The sequence below is a fragment of the Phoenix dactylifera genome, chromosome 9, assembly GCF_051530095.1.
Source record: "Phoenix dactylifera cultivar Ajwa chromosome 9, Ajwa_hap1_PhDact_Kaust_v1.1, whole genome shotgun sequence".
In the NCBI taxonomy this organism is placed as follows: domain Eukaryota; kingdom Viridiplantae; phylum Streptophyta; class Magnoliopsida; order Arecales; family Arecaceae; genus Phoenix; species Phoenix dactylifera.
The window spans coordinates 2,249,125-2,267,186 of NC_143198.1; the positions used below are offsets into that span (position 1 = coordinate 2,249,125).

At 43.8% G+C, this 18,062-nt stretch overlaps 3 protein-coding genes across 6 annotated transcripts; 2 read left to right on the forward strand and 1 right to left on the reverse strand.

The window, feature by feature from the left end:
• The first annotated feature begins 4,657 nt into the window (after nt 1-4,657).
• On the forward strand, nt 4,658-7,662 carry LOC103704508 (protein LIFEGUARD 4-like). The gene is made up of 4 exons (XM_008787832.6): nt 4,658-5,051; nt 5,176-5,289; nt 7,117-7,274; nt 7,375-7,662. Exons 1-4 carry the CDS (start codon nt 4,796-4,798, stop codon nt 7,579-7,581), a joined length of 735 nt encoding a protein of 244 aa, XP_008786054.3. The 5' UTR covers nt 4,658-4,795; the 3' UTR covers nt 7,582-7,662.
• A 1,322-nt stretch (nt 7,663-8,984) lies between these two features.
• On the forward strand, nt 8,985-12,607 carry LOC103704507 (protein LIFEGUARD 2-like). Its single transcript, XM_008787831.5, has 4 exons — nt 8,985-9,482; nt 9,577-9,690; nt 11,751-11,908; nt 11,992-12,607. The coding sequence occupies exons 1-4, from the start codon at nt 9,230-9,232 to the stop codon at nt 12,196-12,198; spliced, it is 732 nt and encodes a 243-aa protein (XP_008786053.4). The 5' UTR covers nt 8,985-9,229; the 3' UTR covers nt 12,199-12,607.
• A 144-nt stretch (nt 12,608-12,751) lies between these two features.
• LOC103704506 (VAN3-binding protein) lies at nt 12,752-17,822 on the reverse strand. Of its 4 annotated transcripts, none has more exons than XM_008787830.6 (7): nt 16,397-17,822; nt 15,422-15,544; nt 13,887-14,280; nt 13,559-13,810; nt 13,402-13,451; nt 13,245-13,302; nt 12,752-13,149 (listed from the first exon to the last, which is right to left on the reverse strand). In XM_008787830.6, exons 1-7 carry the CDS (start codon nt 16,667-16,669, stop codon nt 12,941-12,943), a joined length of 1,359 nt encoding a protein of 452 aa, XP_008786052.3. In that variant the 5' UTR covers nt 16,670-17,822; the 3' UTR covers nt 12,752-12,940. The 4 variants fall into 4 exon arrangements, with proteins under 4 accessions (XP_008786052.3, XP_008786051.3, XP_008786050.3 ...); XM_008787829.6 differs by having other exon boundaries at nt 15,422-15,547; XM_008787828.6 differs by having other exon boundaries at nt 13,887-14,286; nt 16,397-17,821.
• Nucleotides 17,823-18,062: the final 240 nt, after the last annotated feature.

Genomic DNA, 18,062 nt, shown 5'->3' on the forward strand with positions numbered 1-18,062 from the left:
AATTTTCCTCACTGTCGCTACTGGGATAAGAGAATTAGATAGTAGGTAGACAGGGATCGAGGAAAGAACTGACCGTACCAGAGTAATCCTGCCCATCATGGAGAGTGAGTGTATCTGTCAGCCCTCCAGCCTGTGTCTGATACTGAGCTCGAGGGAAGAGCAATCACTACTGCGTAGGCGCTGACCGGAGATCGGTACTCCCAAATACCTCAACGTGCCCTCCTGCTCACCCACTCCCAGAATCTCCAAAATGAAGGTCTTCACAGTCAGTTTGGTCCTCGGGCTGAAAATAATTGCTGACTTAGATAAGTTAACCTGTTGACCAGACATAGAACAATAATCTCGAAGAATCCTCCAAATAATCCGAGCAGCCTGCCTAGTCGCCCGGGCTAACAAGAGACAATCATCGGCGAAGAGCAAATGCGAAATCGGTGTGGCCTCCGCCACCGGCCTATAAACCTCCAGCTCCTGGGAGATCACTGCATGCCGAAGGGCCCGGGAAAGTGCATCTGCGCATATAATAAACAACAATGGAGAGAGGGGGCATCCATGACGCAATCCACCAAAAGACACAAAATACCGTGATGGCGATCCATTTACCAGGATAGCAAAGGAGGGGGCTCTGATGCACCCCATAACCCATCTGATCCATACCTCAGGAAAGCCAAATTCCTGCAAGGACTGCTGCGCAAAATCCCATCTCATTCTATCATATGCTCTCTCCATGTCAAGCTTGATCCCCATCAAACTCATCCTACTCGAGGCCCTACCAAGATCAAACATAAATTCCTGAGCAATAAGGACATTATCTGTGATACTCCGCCCTCCCACAAAAGCCCCCTGCTCCGGGCTGATCAGTCTCGGTAGAATATCCCTCAATCTCAAGGCTAGTAACTTCGCCGTCGCCTTGTACAAGGTCGTACACAGACTGATCGGGCGAAAGTGACTCGGCTCAGAAGCATCCTGTCGCTTCGGTATCAGGGTGACTAGGGTCCTCTGCCAATCTATAGACATCACGGCTGTGCTGAAATACTGCTATATGGTCGCCGTCACAGTCTGTCCCACAATCATCCAGTACCTCCGAAAAAAAACGGTGGAAAGTCATCCGGACCGGGCGCCTTGTCCCCCTCAAGGGACCACATCACCTCCGAATCTCCCTCTCCGATACCAGCCTAATCAGTGCTGCTGTATCCTCCTCCGCCACCCGTATCAGTGGTGGCACAATACCCTCTGAAGTCACGGTGCCCGTCTGCTCAGACCATCTGGCCATGAAAAAACCCTCCAACACCCTACGAATCATATCTGGGTCCTCCACTAGCTGCCCATCCTCATCCCTGATCGCCCTGATCCTGTTCCGATGCCTCCTAATCACTGCCGTCTGGTGGAAAAATCTAGTATTCCGGTCCCCCTCCTGGATCTACTGTACCCTCGATTTCTGTCTCCATAAGATCTCCTGCCGTCTCAAAAGGGAATCATGCAGGGCTAGAAGTGACCTAAGCTCCCCCATCTCCTCATCTGCCAAACTTCCCTCCACAGCCTCCTGAGCCTGTAACTTGGCAATGGCCTCCTCAGACTCCTCAATCCTCCTAAAAATATTCCCTACCTCCTCACGGTTCCACCTTCTCAACCTTCTTTTCGTCAGCTCCAATCGGCAAGACACACGATACATAGCATCCCCTCTCACCGGTACGCCCCATGCCTCCCTCACAATCTCCCAAGACCGTGGATAACATGTCCAAAACTTCTCAAATCTAAAGGGGGAGCGAAAAAAGACAACTGCATCAGTACTAACCAGTAAGGGGCAATGGTCGGATGCAATCCTCGGCAGGTGACGGACCTGATAGTCAGAGGAACACTGAACCCACCCCGGTGTGGCATAGACTCTGTCCAATCTTTTTTAGTTAGAAGGCTAGAAGCATCATTCTTTTGTAAAAGAATATAAATCAAAGTGGGAAGCTTTATTAATTGCAAGATTTAAAATAAAGCCAATGCTGCTTTTAATAAAGCTTGAGACGAAGCTTGAGTCTACTAATTGCAAGATTGTGAACCGCTAATTAATGGGACTTTAAGTTCCTTGTAACATCACTGATTATTTCAAAGTAAACAAAAACCATGGTTTTCTTTCCTCGAAGAAACCCTATCTCTAGTAGTCACCACTGGCCCCACTTGGGCTCCTCAGCCCTCTGCCCCTCTGTGGCCCGGGAGCCCCCTCTGCCCCTTTCTCCCTCCATCCCATCTGCTCTCTTCTCTCCTCCTCCTTTGTCCCCTGGTGGGTCATGAGCCTACCCTTGCGATGGCAGTGATAATACCCAACCACCCGTGCAACACTGCAACATATCACATATCAAGGCTAGCTATGAAAACTAGTCCTTCAGATCGGCCGAAATCGAGCCATAATCCTCTGGGCCAGCTTGGTCAAGAGATCCAGCTCGATGTCGGTTGAGCGAACATGGTGGGTAGAGAGAAAGAGAGAAGAAATAAAAACAAAAAGAGGGGCTCAGCCATCTTGTAGGAAGAAATAAATGGGGAAAGGGGAGAGAGAGAGAGAGAGAGAGAAACAGCTAAGATACTTCATGAAGAAGGGTGGCGTGGGATTTGATAGGTGAAGAAACTCATCGGAGGTTGAGCAGGAGACGGACTTTATCTCCATCTAAAAAAAGGGATTCCTTCCCGACTTGAATTAGGAGCAAGCCTCCCTCCTTTTCTTTGTCCTTCTCTCCTTCCCTTATCTCTCCGCTATCACAAATCTCTCTCTCTCTTCCCTCCGGTCCTCAACTACAATCTGTGATTCCTCAGTCAAAGCTGCCGGCCACTGTCGTTGCCTGGTGGCCAAACCGGCCGCCGGGAGCCTCCCTACCTCAAAAACTCGGCACCCCGGCGGCCTACATTAATGTTACGTATTTAGTTCATTTGGACGGCAATTATTCGCCTACATCTCTTTCTCTCCCACTCCTGCCACCTTTACTCGGCTGTGGGCCCGCTTAACGGCCAACGGCTATGCCATAAAGCTCCTGCACTCCGCAAAAGTTTTTTTTTTTTTCCCCATCCTTGCATACTCTCTTAAATATTAAAATTTACATGAATACTTTTTTAACATTAATATTTATATATATAATTTTATAAAATATTTATTTCATATATATATATATATATATCTTTTATTTTATTTTTCTTGCATATGTGCCCACACCATATAACGCCGTCAAAAAATTAGCAGTTTAAAATTAAAAATAACTGAAATATTCTTAATGGATATATATAAAAAAGAAAATATTTATAAGGATAAATATGCAAATAATATTTTGTGAAAATATTCATGTAATTTTATATATGTAGCAGAGTTTACATGCAAAAAATTATAATTTTATTTTTTTTATTTCAATCTGTTTTAACACTCGGATTTGTGTAGGGTGGCCTTTTGCTACATAGTCGTGGAGATTGTGAATAAGTTTGAAAAGTTCGAAATCCTTGAATGATTTTGCTTGGAGATGATTGATGTTGTTTCATCTATGAGTATAGCAATAGCAAGAAATTTTGATCATTGCAATCTATCGTGTGCCTTTGAAAGATTCCAATCTTTTCTATATTCTAATATATGCCCTCATATGTGCATCTCTAATAATAAATATTATAAGCTATGTTTCGATGAAAATAAGATATAGATATTGTTATAAATAAAGAGAAATAACGTAGAATAATTTCATAATTAGTGAAAGAACTTTCACAACTATTTTTATTATCTAATTGTCGAATCAATTTTTTTAAGCAATATTTTTTATAGAAAACATTGAGGAGTAGATACTAGACGAATCCGAGTATTAAAACAGATTGAAATAAAAAAAATTAATTAGATTTTTTTGCATGCAAACCCTCCTAAATATGTGAATTACATAAATACCCTCTCAAAGTATTATGTGCATATATACCCTTATAAATATTTTCATTTGCATATCTATCCATTAAGCATATTTTAGTTATTTTTAATTTTAAACCGCTAATTTTTTAACGGGGTTAGATGGTGTGGGCATATATGCAACAAAAAAAAATAAAGGGTGTATACGCAAAACAAGTATTTTATAAGAATATACATATAAATATCAATTTTAGGAGGGTATTCATGTAATTTTAAATATTTAGTAGGATACATACTAAAAAAAAAAGTACAACAGCTGCCACAAAGTAAAAAAAAAGTGGCCTAAGGATGGAGGGGTGGCTATAAAATATGTCCAAAAAACTTCTTTCGAGCGGTGGACAGTGAAGGAGGCGGCATATGGCTTGAGCAACCTAAATGGGTCACAATATCTCGCTATTACATGGATATCCCCAAAGTTGGTCGCTGAGAAATCGCATCCGTCCGATCGCTCAGTTAGTTTCCTGTTCTGAAACTCGCGGAATGACAACCGCAACCCCGTTGCCCCCTTGCGTTCCTTTCAGGCGAAGTATTTAGCGGACAACCGGCTCTGTTACGCTCCGTCCAAACAGCAATCAGCCTTCAAAGATTCATCATCCGTGGGCCCGACCTTTAAAACGGACACGTGTATCGTTCCCTTTGGATAGGTATCTATTCACTGTTTCAAAACCCACAGCGAAGTAAGCACGTCAACGTCTATCGTGGCCACGGGGCCTACGTATACCTGTTCCCTCCTGCCATTGCCTTCCTGGTCTTCCCTTCTTACCTTCGTCGCCAATTGAAAACCCTAACCCTAAGATAGAAATCCTCGCCCGATCGGCGAGAGAAACCTAGTCTTCTTCGAGATTGTGATCTCGCTGGGTGCGAGCGATTTCGATCGAGAGGATGTGGCATCGTCCGTCGTACGGGAAGGATGGGGACGTCGAGGCCGGGCCGCGGCTGCTCTACCCGATGATGCTGGAGAGCCCGGAGCTCCGGTGGGCGTTCATCAGGAAGATCTACGTGATCCTGACCGCCCAGATGGCGCTCACCGTCGCCGTCGCCTCCGTCGTCGTCGCCGTCCGGCCCATCTCACACTTCTTTGTCTCTTCCGCAGCCGGCCTCGGCCTCTACATCTTTCTCTTGATTCTCCCTTTCATTGGTATCTTTTATGAATTTTTCTTTAATTTCCGGTTTTTATGGCATTTCTTACATTATTTTTTTACTCTGTTCCTCTGGCTTTTATCTAAACAAGGGGGAAATCAATTTTTGTGGAATTTCTACAGTTTTATGTCCGCTGTATTACTATCACCAGCGGCATCCGGTGAATTTTCTTCTCCTCGGTTTGTTCACGGTGTCGATAAGCTTCGCCGTTGGATTGACATGCGCGTTCACGAGTGGTAACATCTAATTCCTTGTCCTATTTTTATTGGTGGAAAGGAATCTTTTTCATAGATTGATAAGGTGGATAGACTCCAATTTTTTGTTATATTGTATGGAAAATTGTTGCTGGAATGGGAATTGATTATGGATTTGGAAAGAAACCCTAATCTAGTAATAGTTCATGACACCAACAACTTGATTGAATTCCTTGAAAGAGGATTTTACTAAAACTGTTCTTGATAATTCAAGTTGAGAGTGAGCCTTGGCGCAACCGTAAGGTTGTTTTATTGTGACCTCGAAAATAATTTTTCCACGGGTAAGGCTGCATATATTTGACCCTCTTCAGATCCTATAGTGGTGCGAACTTAGCACTGGGCCACCCTTTTCCTTTGTATTTTTGATAAGAAGAGTTTAAATAATGCACTTTCAGTTGTTCAAAAGTTGGATGTTTAGATGATTGTTTTGAAGCCTCCTTCTGGGGATGCTCTATGACCTGAAATGTTATGTCAAAATCGGGTTTTGATTTAGGAGATTGGTCAATTGGGACTTTTTTTGGGGGGTTTGGCACGGGGCGGGGAGGAGGTGAGGGCAGGGGGTGATGGGGGTTTTAATTGCTATAGCTTTCATTAATATCCTTTTAAAGCTTATTAGTCAACTGGCTAGCATAGATATTTGCAACTGAGAGTTAAGAGTCCCATCAACCAAAAGTAAATAAATAACAGTTAGGATCTATTTCAATTGAAAAAAGCATTTGCTTCTTGAAAGAATTTCATCATAATAATTTGACATATGAAGTGAAACAAATCCTTGTCTCAATATGAGAAGGTGCTTTCATGCCTACTCATGGTTTCTTGTGAGGTAGAGATAGCACTCTCTTATCAAGGAAAAATGATGCTTAGATCAGCAGTAGGCAGGTGGCCGTCAGTTGTATGAAGTTGCAAACTTTAGGTAGGAGGATGTTGTTTAACGTTCCTCAACAGCAGACTTGAGGGTATTCTGCTTGTAAAGAATTCTCTCAGTATTATATAACCATAAGCTGATACTTGAAACATAAGCCATATCTCTTCAGAATGATTAGAAATTTAGGGGCTAATTATACTTCTTTGGAAATGCTAAAGACTGTCCATCTCTCTCTCCGTCTCTGCTTTTCTTCCTTCCTCCCTCCCTCCTCTCTCTCTATATATATGTGTGTGTGTGCACCCATGTACGACTGAATCTGGCTGAAAGCATCGAAAGTTTGGTGATTGAGCTTCATACAAGTTAAATTTTCACCTCTACTTCCGATAGTGCTGCAGATTGGTTAGCTAACATTGTGGGCGCCAACATTTGAAGGATAACTTTATACTTCAACATTGATCAGCTATCACATGGTTGACCGGCTCTAGTGAAACTGGATTTAGTTGTACCCACCATTCTATCTTAATTGAAGGCTTAAGGCCTATGTCCGTTAATGCATGAATGTATGCGTAGGTGAACAAGGAGAGAGAGATTAAAATGGTGAAGATACATTAAGAACTTATAGTTACATAGAATATTAATACAATATGTTGTGGGTTGATCCAATAGCTTGCAGTGGTCTGATGTCCTGTTGTATCTGCTGTAAGATCTTTTTTTTTTTTTGTGACAATGAGCCGTAAGACAGTTGCTGGATTTTCTGTATTGAAATTACTTCACTATGTCTTTTAGAATTATAAATCCCATATTAAAGTAGAATTTCTAATTTTTTAGTATAAGTCGTTAGATCTTTGTAAGAGGCTCAGAAATCCTTTTTTTCTAGCATGTATTGGATTTTGGCATTGTAAAGGTGTGCAATCTTGATGCTAATAGTTCTTAGCTGCGAACAGGGAAGGTCATTTTGGAAGCTGCTATTCTTACCGCAGTGGTGGTTGTTAGTCTTACTCTCTACACATTCTGGGCAGCAAGGAGAGGCCATGACTTCAACTTCCTTGGCCCCTTCCTGTTTGCTGCTGTTTTAGTATTGCTGGTGTTTGCTCTCATCCAGGTAAACGAGACCCATTAGGCTATTACTCCATTTTGTGTCATTCTTTTATTTTATCTGTGCATATTTTTAACAATTGGGTGCGTATCTGCTTGTCTTGCAGATGTTTTTCCCACTGGGAAAGATTTCTGTCATGATATATGGAGGGTTGGCTGCAATCATTTTTGCTGGATACATCATTTATGACACGGACAACTTGATTAAGCGCTATTCCTACGATGAATATATATGGGCTGCTGTTGCTCTGTATCTTGATATTATCAACCTGTTTCTTTCTCTGCTTACTCTATTTCGAGCAGCTGATAGTTGAAATAAACACAGTTAGCCGACCAACTATGTAATATCAAATTAACATATGCTATGAATTCAAATTAACATTTGCTATTTACAAGTTCAGATGTTATCTGATATTAAAATTGTATATTGTCTTCCTAATGAGTATCAAGGTCATGCAGTCCTGTCCAGTTTTCTGCCCTGTTTTTATTTCTTAATTGTGTGGAAAGTTTGCCAAGAGTAGAATTTTCTGTGGTGATACAGTGATCTGGGACAGATTGATTAAAATTCCTTTCCTGTGGCTTTCACAATGCATTTTTCTGCTTCTCATTCTGTTTCGCCGATCTGTTATATTCCAAAATTCTGTGCTTTTCTTCCTCTAGAACAGTGTAAAGAGGCAGGCGGTGACAATGCTAGGTTGCATCATGACTCATGAGGAATATATTAGGATGAGATTATATGTTGATTTATGATATCAGATCGAGCATGTTTTGAAAGAGGTGTCCTGATGAGCAAGGCTTACTACTGCAAGGTTTGAGAAGGATCGGATATATCATTTCTACTATTTTATCCGCCTACGTGATTGGAACTCATGATACTTATGTTATGGTAGAGTAAAATTTTCGATAAAAATGGGCTATGGAATTCATGTATCTGCACAAATTTCAAAGTAATCTCGACGGTCGGATGGTGAATCCTTCTTTCGCGCTAAAGATACAACCGCGTCCCTACCATCAGTTGGTTTTTTTTTTTTTTTTTTGGTGAAAACGGCAATTCATATATCTCTAGCTTGAGTACATGCGGCCATATCAAAAGAAAGTAAAGACAACAACGGGGTAGGACACTCAGCTACTGATGTCCAAAGAAACCCTCCCGAGTGCCGGGCAACATAGGAGGCGACCCAGTCAGCCGCTCTGTTCGCCTCCCGATACACATGTGCAGCATGAAAGTCACCCATCTCCTGAGCCAGTCTCCTAGTCTCAAGGATAAGTGGATGGCCATCACCGAACCTATCCACCCCCTGAATCCAGTCGATCACCGCCGAGGAGTCTCCCTCGAGAAACACCCGGACAGCACCGAGAGCCCTCCTCGCAAAGGATAGGCCCTCCCAAGCAGCACACAACTCTGCCCCGACAACGGTAGGTCCTGAAATGCTGCGGCCCCCAGCGGCTATCAGTCTACCCCCACAGTCTCTGATCACAAATCCCACACCTCCAGAGACACCATCCACCAGCCTACTACCATCAAAATTTACCTTGAGATGACCAAGGGGTGGGGGTACCCAAGAAACCAGGGCGAACTTGGGCGCTATCTCAGCGGAGGAAGTACCCCAGATGTCCCTGGCCATCCCAGAGGTAACAGAAGCAGAGGCCACGACGATCTTCCCTGCACGTAGCACTGCATGATCCACCACCATCCGCGAAGACCACAACCATCAGTTGGTTCGTAACGGTCTAATTCTCAAGCGAAACTCCATATAAATAGAAACCCGCGTCCCTTTCGTTTGCGCGACCGGTGGCCGGGCTTCCCCACCCCTCTCTTCCGCCCCTCCACCATCCTTTCAACCGCCTCCCTCCAAACCCCAATTCCCCTCTCCTCCCCTTCTCCCGATTCCAATCCGATCCCTTGGGCCACCGCCCGTCAATCCTATTCGCCTCTTGGAAGAACCGCCCGACGAGCACGAGATGGTGAAGAACAAGCAGCACGACATCGAGGCTGGGGTGGGCGGCGGCGCTCTATACCCCAACATGATGGAGAACCCACAGATTCGGTGGGCCTTCGTTCGAAAGGTCTACACCATCGTCGTCATCCAGATTCTGCTCACCATCGCTGTCGCCTGCGTCGTCATCTTTGTCCCAGCCATCTCCCGCTTCCTCCTCGCCCATACCCCTGCCTCATTGGCCGTCTTTATTCTAATCATCATCGCGCCATTCTTCGGTAATTTTTGCGGAATCCCATCCAATTTAGATATCTTGATGAGTTTTAGCAAAAGAAGCTGTGATTTTGATGATGGTTCCCCTCCGTGGAACAGTTATGTTGCCGATGATATACTTCCGGCAGCGCCATCCGATAAATCTGATTCTCCTCATGCTGTTCACGGTCTGCATCAGCCTCACGGTCGGGTTGGCATGCGCAACAAGGAGCGGTAAGGAGAAAACTATTTTCAATTTGCATTCATATTTGTCTTCCTGCTGAAAGAAATCCCATGAGCAGAGGAAGAAAACAATCATTTTGGTGCCTGTTTTTGTGTTAGGTTTGTCGCAAAGGGAATTCTTCTACTTTGTTATTTTGAATTTGAGAAGGAAACAATGTAATCAGATTATTATTCTAAATATTCTTTGAATTATGAGGTAGTAAGAAAACAGAATACAAAACGACAATAAAAATTTTTATATAGAGAGTGTAATGGACAAAGAGCACCACTAAAACTTAATATATAACATTTATATTTCGGAATCCGACATTTCTATATATTGAGTTGGAGAAGGAAACTGATGTAGTTGGAATGTAAATGCTATTGAGTTTTGGGAGGAGAAAATAGAAGAATAAGCAAACACCTATAAGTGATGTATTTCATCGCAATCAAGATGCATCATTTGTTTTTAAATGTCTGTGGAGTCGTGAAGTTCTACGAAAATAGAATAGAAAGAACACGATGAGAACTGTATGATTTAATAAAACATAATTGACACCAATGCATTACAGATTTAGTGCTGGTGCTTAATTAAAATGATAAAAACATAGAATTCTATATAAAATTTTGGGTTGTTTGACTAGCAATATTCAATGCCTTCGTGTTTAAAATTACCTCTAATGGCTTGCAATCATGAAGCTTTGGCTTCTAAAATTTTGGTTAGCCATCAAAATTATATACTCGTTCAACACTTGAATATACATGGTGGAGTAACTTATATTATAGTATTCAAAAAAGATCCTATATCTTAAAATACACTTAATGGGACCGTATCCAGAATCTTTTTGTTTGACAAGTAAACTTACACTATGAAGTGGTTCCCATGAATTTGCCTTACTCATCAAAACAATGAATGCATTCAGAGTTGAATATAAATAGGGTTGTAGTGAGATGAACACATGATCTTTGTTTCCCTTGAGTTGTTGGTGCCCTGAGCACCAAATTAAAGTCAAGAATGGAGACTGTCAAGGGGTTTTTTTTTTTTTTTTTTTTTTTTTTGCTAAAGAAAAGGGGTAGGGGGGAGGAAGGGACAAGCCCACCCCCGCGTAGCAGCCCCCACTGGGCCCCCGTCCCGCCAGGAGAATGTTCGATGCGGGCAGAAATGGCCGTGTGTTGGGCACCCCGACCGGTTTTACTCATACCCTCCCCACCCGTGGGCCCGGCTCAGCTACTCCTCTGAGCTCTGGCTCGAGTCCCACGTGTGAGTACGTCACACCCGGCACCACCCCGGCTACTAGCGGTTCAAGAGCGGTCCTACACCACAAGTCCAAGCAGTGGCCAAAGTAGTGAGCTCCGGTCCACAATTTAATCGTCGCCGCAGCGATTCGAACTTGAGACCTTGTGGTTAGAATTGCTGCCCAGTACCACTAGGCTACCACCTTGGTGGCTGTCAAGGGGTTCTCATAAATCGAAAAAGAGAAGCTGTCTTGGCATAATAAGGAAATGCAACCATGCATAAAGCAATTGCTAGAGGGGCCCACATAAGAAAATATAGTTGTGACTCAATTCACAAGCTAGGGTTTTTTACCTGCATGAATGCATGATGGACAGATAATTTTGGTTCATGGATTCCATAATCTACATGAATTAACAATGAGCATCCAAGGGAAGTAAATAAGAGTCTAAGATGCCTCTGCGAAGGGCGACCTAGAAAGACCAAAGAGACTGGCCATAGAGAAAGTCCAACCTGGTGAAGTAGAGTGAGGCTGCCATATGAGAAGGGTACCTTGAACAGAGAGAGATCCACCAGAGAAGGTCACTGTGGATGTCAAATGTGCAGGATGGTGTTATATTACATTCTTAGTTATTTTATTTTCTTTTCTTCATTTCATTGTTCAAACTGGCTTTGTATGAGTAAGTCCTTATCAACTTTGTTGATGTTTTTTGATCTTTTAATGTCTTTGAGCCTTGAAATTGCTACTTGGACACAGCTCTGCAGCAGAATTGCATGATGCTGTTGACATTCTAGGTTTACCATATCCATTATGTGATTTGTTTCGATTTTGGCACAGGAAAAGTTATACTGGAAGCTGCATCTCTGACGGTTGTTGTTGTTATTGGGCTCACACTATACACATTCTGGGCTGCCAAAAGAGGCCATGATTTCAACTTCCTAGGGCCATTCTTGTTTGCAGCCCTTCTGGTGTTGATGATATACTGCTTCATCCAGGTCAGTGGACCATGCCAAGCTTTAGCTCTCCCAATTCCTTTCTTTATGACCTGGGGCTGAGCATCTTAGCTATGCTCCTGCAGATTTTCATCCCATTTGGAAAGGTCGGAACGACGATCTATGGGTGCTTGGCGGCGCTTATTTTTTCTGGTTTCATCATCTACGACACCGACAACCTGATCAAGCGCCACAGCTACGACGATTATGTCTGTGCTGCCATTTCTCTGTATCTTGACATCGTCAACCTTTTCATGGCTCTGCTCACAGCCTTCGGTGCTAGTGATTCATGAGCAGCTCGACGCCTCCATTAATGGCTCTGTTAACAGCCTTTAGTGCTAGTGATTCATGAGCAGTTCGACACCTCTATCGGGCTTCTTCCTACCTTCAACTGCCATGGATACCGAACCTTATATAAGTGCATAGTCTTCAAGTTGATCATGATAACAGTTTTTGCCTGTATGCTTTAACATAACTGTAATCAAATTGTAATGTGGTTCTGAGAGTGGCCTTGTAGTTATGGACGGTCTTTGAATTGAAATACTGTATTGCTATGGAAGAGGGTATTATAATTTTACATATGAAGTACTTGCATGTTTGAGATTATTCCTCAATGTGGAATCATGTATAAAGAGCCAAAATAGACTGATTTCCTTTGGCAGATCAAGAACATAGAGAGGAGCCCACACAGTCGTGCTCTTTTCAAGAACTAAACTGTTTGCTTTTCTGCAGTCAAAGATTCTTCCCGGCCGCAACTGTTTAAGAGCTGAACATGGTCCCCTTTTTCCTGCTGCTAGTATTTGTACAGTATCACTTGCATAACAAAAACCAAACAGCAAAAGCAAATCCACAAAAGAACCCCCAGTGGTTGATTTGATTCACTTCTCCTTTTCTTTTTCTACAATGGCAGATGGAGCCCACTTCACACATTTCTTTGATTACAAAAATTCCTCGCCAAGCCATTAGTTTTCAGTTTGGGCCATTAGCTAAGCAAATGGCTGATCACTTTGATGGTCTGCAGGCAGCTCTCCCCGGTCAGGCGAGGTGCTTCCTCTCGCTGGCAATGTTGAGGAGGCGGGATACTCCCTGCGTCCACATCTCATACTCCCTCTGGCTCCTGCATTCGAACTCGATGACCCGGCGCTCCGCCGTCCTCAGTCCAAAGTAGCGCCGTTGCTCTCCGCCTTCCAGCAAGTGTCGGCCCGGCCATGCTTGGATATCCCTGCGAACCTCCATAACCACGCCTGCAGCAAACAATGCCGGAGCATCGTCATCAGTCCATGCAAAGGAAATAGACCTGCAATACTTGACCTTCATTAATCACTTGTGTGAGACTAACTCTTTTTCTTCTTGGTGATGGTTCCAGCAACATGCCTGCTCTTCATCTTAAGCATTACCTGCAGACTCGGCAGGACAAAATATAACTTAAAACATCTTGGAGCGAGAATGATGACAGTGAGAAACAAACGGTAGCAAGCTTTACACAACCACCTTACCAGGCCCATGCGATTGATGTACACCGAGACGACCTTCCAATGAAGCGCGCCTGCAATTAATTATAATCATCAAACACAAAAAATATCAATGCCAATCCTTCCCTGGGACTCTTTTTAACTTCAATCGTTAACGAGAAGGTTGGCAGCGACTGCAGACCTTTCCGGGTGCGTTTGAGAAGCTCGGTCCCCCGGGCGAGAAGCTCCTGGCTGCAGAGGCCAAGGAAGTTCTCCTCGTCCTGTACAAGCTCATCACTGAAACTGCTTCCATTGCTATCCAATTCCTTGTGTTGCTTGTGGTGGCGATGGTCGTGGTGGCCTCCCATCCCTCCCTTCTCCACCGGGATGACGGCCGCTATGTTCCATACCTCTTTAAGCGCCCTGGCCTTCAATGTCGCCGCCCCTCGCAGTGCTGCCAACCCAGAACAAATCTTATTTCTCCAATAACAGCCCATGGAGGATATCTCTGCAACAAGAATTACACTTACCAGTGGCCGCAGCAGCAGTGAGAGTGATGATATCCCCAGGGTTCCGGACGTTAACAGCAGAACCGACGACCGACGCCAGGTGCTCGCGCTCGGCCCCCATGGACTCGGCAGCCTCAACACAGTGCGCGGCCACAAGGGTTGCAGCAGACGCCACCGCCATGTCGGTCCTGGTGGCACGGTCGTCCTTGCCCGACCCCGAGGTGGCGGCGGTGGCGGCTGCGATCGCCGCAACCGCCGCAGCGACGGCGGCCACCGAGACGGCAGCATGGAGCTGGGCATTGTGGGCCCGAGTCTCCTCTTTCTTCTTCTCCCTCCTGTCCTTGAGCCACCTCCCCACCGTCTTGCTGCTCCCTCTATACGCTTGGAGCTTCGGCGTGTTGCCAGCTCGGCACAACTGCAGCTAATCCATTGCAAGTGAAGTGATTACTTCATTGCAAGCGCTCTACTATACTACTACCAGAATACCATCTTTTTATCCTTACATTCCATTCTTCAGGCATGGGATTATTCCCAGCTTATTAGAGAGATTAATTGATGCTAGCCAAATTTTTTCACAAATGAATGTTTGATAACTACTAATAAAGTGCCTTTTCTCTATTGGAAACCAAAGGAATCATGAAGATGGTGAGAGAGACTTGGTGACCTCAGGGATGGCAGGGGGCATGAGCCGTATAAAGAAGGAATCACTCTCTGAACTAAGATAAAAGTAATGGGCAGGCTCGGGCATTAAGGCAGTAAGGGGGCAATCACTGACTGGGGTGTCTTGTTTAACTGGGACAGAGAGGAGACAGCTCTGCAGAAGAACCAGAGCTTCTTGCGTCCAACAGAGCTAAACAACAGCCCAAAGCCCAGCACAAGCTAAGCTCACAGAGCTACAAGACAAAAAAAGGACAGGATCTATGACGACAACACACCTCTGGATCTATCCCAATGCCCAAAAAACCCACAGTTCTCTTCACGCAAACTTTGACTTTGACCCCCGAGGACAAAAACCAGCTCTGTCTTAATACAAAAGGTAAAAAGGATGATCCAGGGAGTATTCCGTGAATTACAAGAAAATTACGATGAAGGAGAGATTAATTATAGGGGCATTTTGAGATGAAGATTGGGAACTTGTTCGTGTCGAGGCAGGACTACATTGGTAAGACTCGCTAAAGGGACTAAAAATGGCAAGAAAACAGAGAGCCAAAAGCTCACAGGCTCTTAAAGAAAGGGGGTGGTTCATTTAATTACAAGCCTGGCGAAAGAAATGTCAGGTGCTTTATTGGGACAAGAGAAAGGCAGGACTCTCTCTCTCTCTCTCTCTCTCTCTCTCTCTCTCTCGCTCGCGGAAAATTTTTACTTATTAGAGAGCCTGAGATTTGGTCGCGTTGTCTTCAGCGCTCCAGATTTCAAAGAAACAATTTTATTTTTCTAAAGAAGGAACAAACAGTATACTAAACAAAAATAAGCAAACAGAAAGAAAACAAGCAACGCTTTTCTAAAGATAAGAAATTATAAAAGTTTGAGAGAGAAAGGAAAGCAGGGGAGGAGACCTTAACGTCGTCGATGTCCGAAGGGGAGACGGGAGGACTATCGGAGAGGGATCCGCCGCTCTGGCCGCCATTCAGAGGCCCGCTGCTGTGGGATAAACGCCCTGATGCGAGTGGTGACACTTCCTGCTGTTTAGAAAGAAACAGGGCAAGAGAACAAAGTAGGGAGAAGATTAGATTTTGAACAGTGAAAAATAAAGAAAAAAAATATAATCTTTTTGTAGTTTTGGAAGTCTCTAGGACTGCAGGTTTACTAAAAAAAGTTTGAATAGGTGCAATGATCTAAGGTAAACTCAGAAGAATCCAAGAGAAAAGCTTAAGAGAAACATTTCTAAGAATTTAAAATTTCAACGAGAGTTAATAGCTGTTGACAAATAAAATGTCTGTTTTCCTCTGGATTCACTTGCCAATGTTCTAAGAATCTGTGGAGGAATAATGCGTTATGCTCTGATGCCACCGAGAAAATAAGCAGAGCACCTGTTAGAACCCATGGAACATAAAAGTAAAAATAGCTCTGCTTTAAATAAAAGAACTTCAGAACAAAGGAAGGTATTGTATAAAGATTCTGTAAATATTTTTTTAAGTTTAAGTAAACAATTTAAAAAAAGCTGTTGAATCATAGTACAAATGAATGAAAAATGTAAGAGAAATGAATAAAAATACAAGAAAAAAGCCACTATAAGGTCGATCTAAATGGAAGAAACAAGAAATGTAAACAAGCAAAGGGAGAAAAAGAATGCTTTTTTCGTTTTGATAAAATGGATGGGAAAACTCTGCCACGATTCATGGATATTATTTAAAAAATAGACAAAGTAAAAACCTTTACCACTGTAAAGCATTAAGAAAGAAGTGGGAGGAACCAACACCAATCCATTTATATGCAAAAATCCAGAAAAAAAATCCAGTTCTGAAGGAAATAAACCAAACAAGTACCCAACTCCTCCCCTGTTTCGCAACTCTTTTGGGGCACCAACTCACCGACTGCGACATTATCCTCTCCATGACGAGCTGCGAGGTGGCGGAGGGAGCGAAGGAGAAGGGGTTCCCACCGACGGAGGCCTCCTCCAGCTCGCCGGCGGCGTCCTCCAGGATCGCCCCAGGCGGCGAGGGGAGAGGGGGGCCGAGGGCCTTGGAGACTTCTAAGGCGGAGGCGCTCCAGGAGCGGGAGAGGAACTCCATCGGGTCTCGGGGGGCCTCCGGCGGCCGGAGGGCGGAGGGCTCCGGCCGCCAGCTTTCTCTGTGGTCGTCCATCAGGAGCCGCTCTCGCCGCTGGTTGGCGTTATGATGATGATGCAAATTCCCCGGCTCGTGATGGGGTTTTAAAACGCGAAAGAGAGAGAGAGAGAGAGAGAGGTGATAAGACCTTCGCGGTGGACTCTGCACTGTGTCAATCTCCAGTCACTACTCTCCTGTAACCTTCTCTCACTGAGTTTGAAGTACTGAAATGCCCTCGACTCGGATCCAACTGCGAACAGGGGAATCATGCTGCAATGAGGGTTGCTAATGGAGGTTTTAGTGAGGTAAAAGGAAGAGTGACCTTTTTCTTTTTCCTTTTCTCTTTTTTTTTAAAAAAAAATGGTTCTAAGGGGAGGAGTAACCTTTGAGTTTCCTTAAGAATTAGCTTTGGGTTCGCTTTAAATTGTTGATGGATGGATAGGAATGTGATGGGCTCTTGGGGCTTTTGCAGTTAGACAGAGCTCTGGGCTCAAGGTAATGTGGCCCTGAACTGAAGTTTCTGATCTCCAATTACACAAATGTACTCCCACTGTGAGCAGGTTTTTCAGGATTGGGCTTCTTTTTTTTTTTCAGGAAACATGAGGCTTGGGAACAAATAATGAATGGTCGATTTTTTATTTGTGTTATAATAGCAAAGGTTATATCCTATGAAATAAGGGTCATCTGAGGCTATTGTAAGTTTGAGATTCATGTATAAATGGATTTAAATAAATTGACATAGTTATAAAATTGTCATTGTGATCAAGCTGCAAACCATGGCATTACTCAATTGATGTCCGTCTTTGTTTACCTGGGCCCACCATAAGACTCCATCCTGCAATGGTAATGTGGAATTTTTTAGGATAAAATATTTTGTTTTGGTAGCACATTTTAATGGCACCATGGTCGGAAGTGGTAGAGTTGAAGTCGGTACTATGGTCTTTGATCTCCATGCAATGCATGACTATATGAAGATAGAATAGGAGACAAAGCTAATGACAGCAATAGAGAGGATGGTATAGGATACGCCGTAAACGAGATTGAAGGTGCAGCATGGCAGGGGCGGTAGAAGCAAAGAAGAGGAGGCCGACGATGCGGGAGAGGAGGAAAAGGAGACCAAGGTGGAGGTCATTGAGGAGGAGGGATGAGAAGAGGAGTGGGTGGGACTCGGAGATCAGGTTAGATGAAAACAAAGAATAAGGAGCATGACAGTATTTAAAAAGGAGGAGGAGGCAGCATTAGAAAATAAGGAGGTGGCGAGAGTGGGTGGAGCTTAGGACCAAATTAGATGAAAAGGAGAATAAAATGAAGAGATAAGGATAGTGGCCAAGTTTAGAGAAAAGGTGTTGGAAGATAAGGCGGTAGGAGTGGATGGAGAGCTTGAGTGAAACCGGTTAAGAAAAAGGATGAGAAGAGCCATAGAATTTAG

Coding starts and splice junctions, on each gene's coding strand:
- LOC103704508 (XM_008787832.6), top strand. CDS start 4,796: ATGTGGCATCGTCCGTCGTACGGGAAGGATGGGGACGTCGAGGCCGGG. Junction 5,290..7,116: donor GACATGCGCGTTCACGAGTG/GTAACATCTAAT, acceptor AGCTGCGAACAG/GGAAGGTCATTTTGGAAGCT. Junction 7,275..7,374: donor TGGTGTTTGCTCTCATCCAG/GTAAACGAGACC, acceptor CTTGTCTTGCAG/ATGTTTTTCCCACTGGGAAA.
- LOC103704507 (XM_008787831.5), top strand. CDS start 9,230: ATGGTGAAGAACAAGCAGCACGACATCGAGGCTGGGGTGGGCGGCGGC. Junction 9,691..11,750: donor GGCATGCGCAACAAGGAGCG/GTAAGGAGAAAA, acceptor ATTTTGGCACAG/GAAAAGTTATACTGGAAGCT. Junction 11,909..11,991: donor TGATATACTGCTTCATCCAG/GTCAGTGGACCA, acceptor ATGCTCCTGCAG/ATTTTCATCCCATTTGGAAA.
- LOC103704506 (XM_008787827.6), bottom strand. CDS start 16,669: ATGGACGACCACAGAGAAAGCTGGCGGCCGGAGCCCTCCGCCCTCCGG. Junction 14,287..15,421: donor CGGACATCGACGACGTTAAG/GTCTCCTCCCCT, acceptor GCAATGGATTAG/CTGCAGTTGTGCCGAGCTGG. Junction 13,150..13,244: donor CATCACCAAGAAGAAAAAGA/GTTAGTCTCACA, acceptor TGTTTGCTGCAG/GCGTGGTTATGGAGGTTCGC.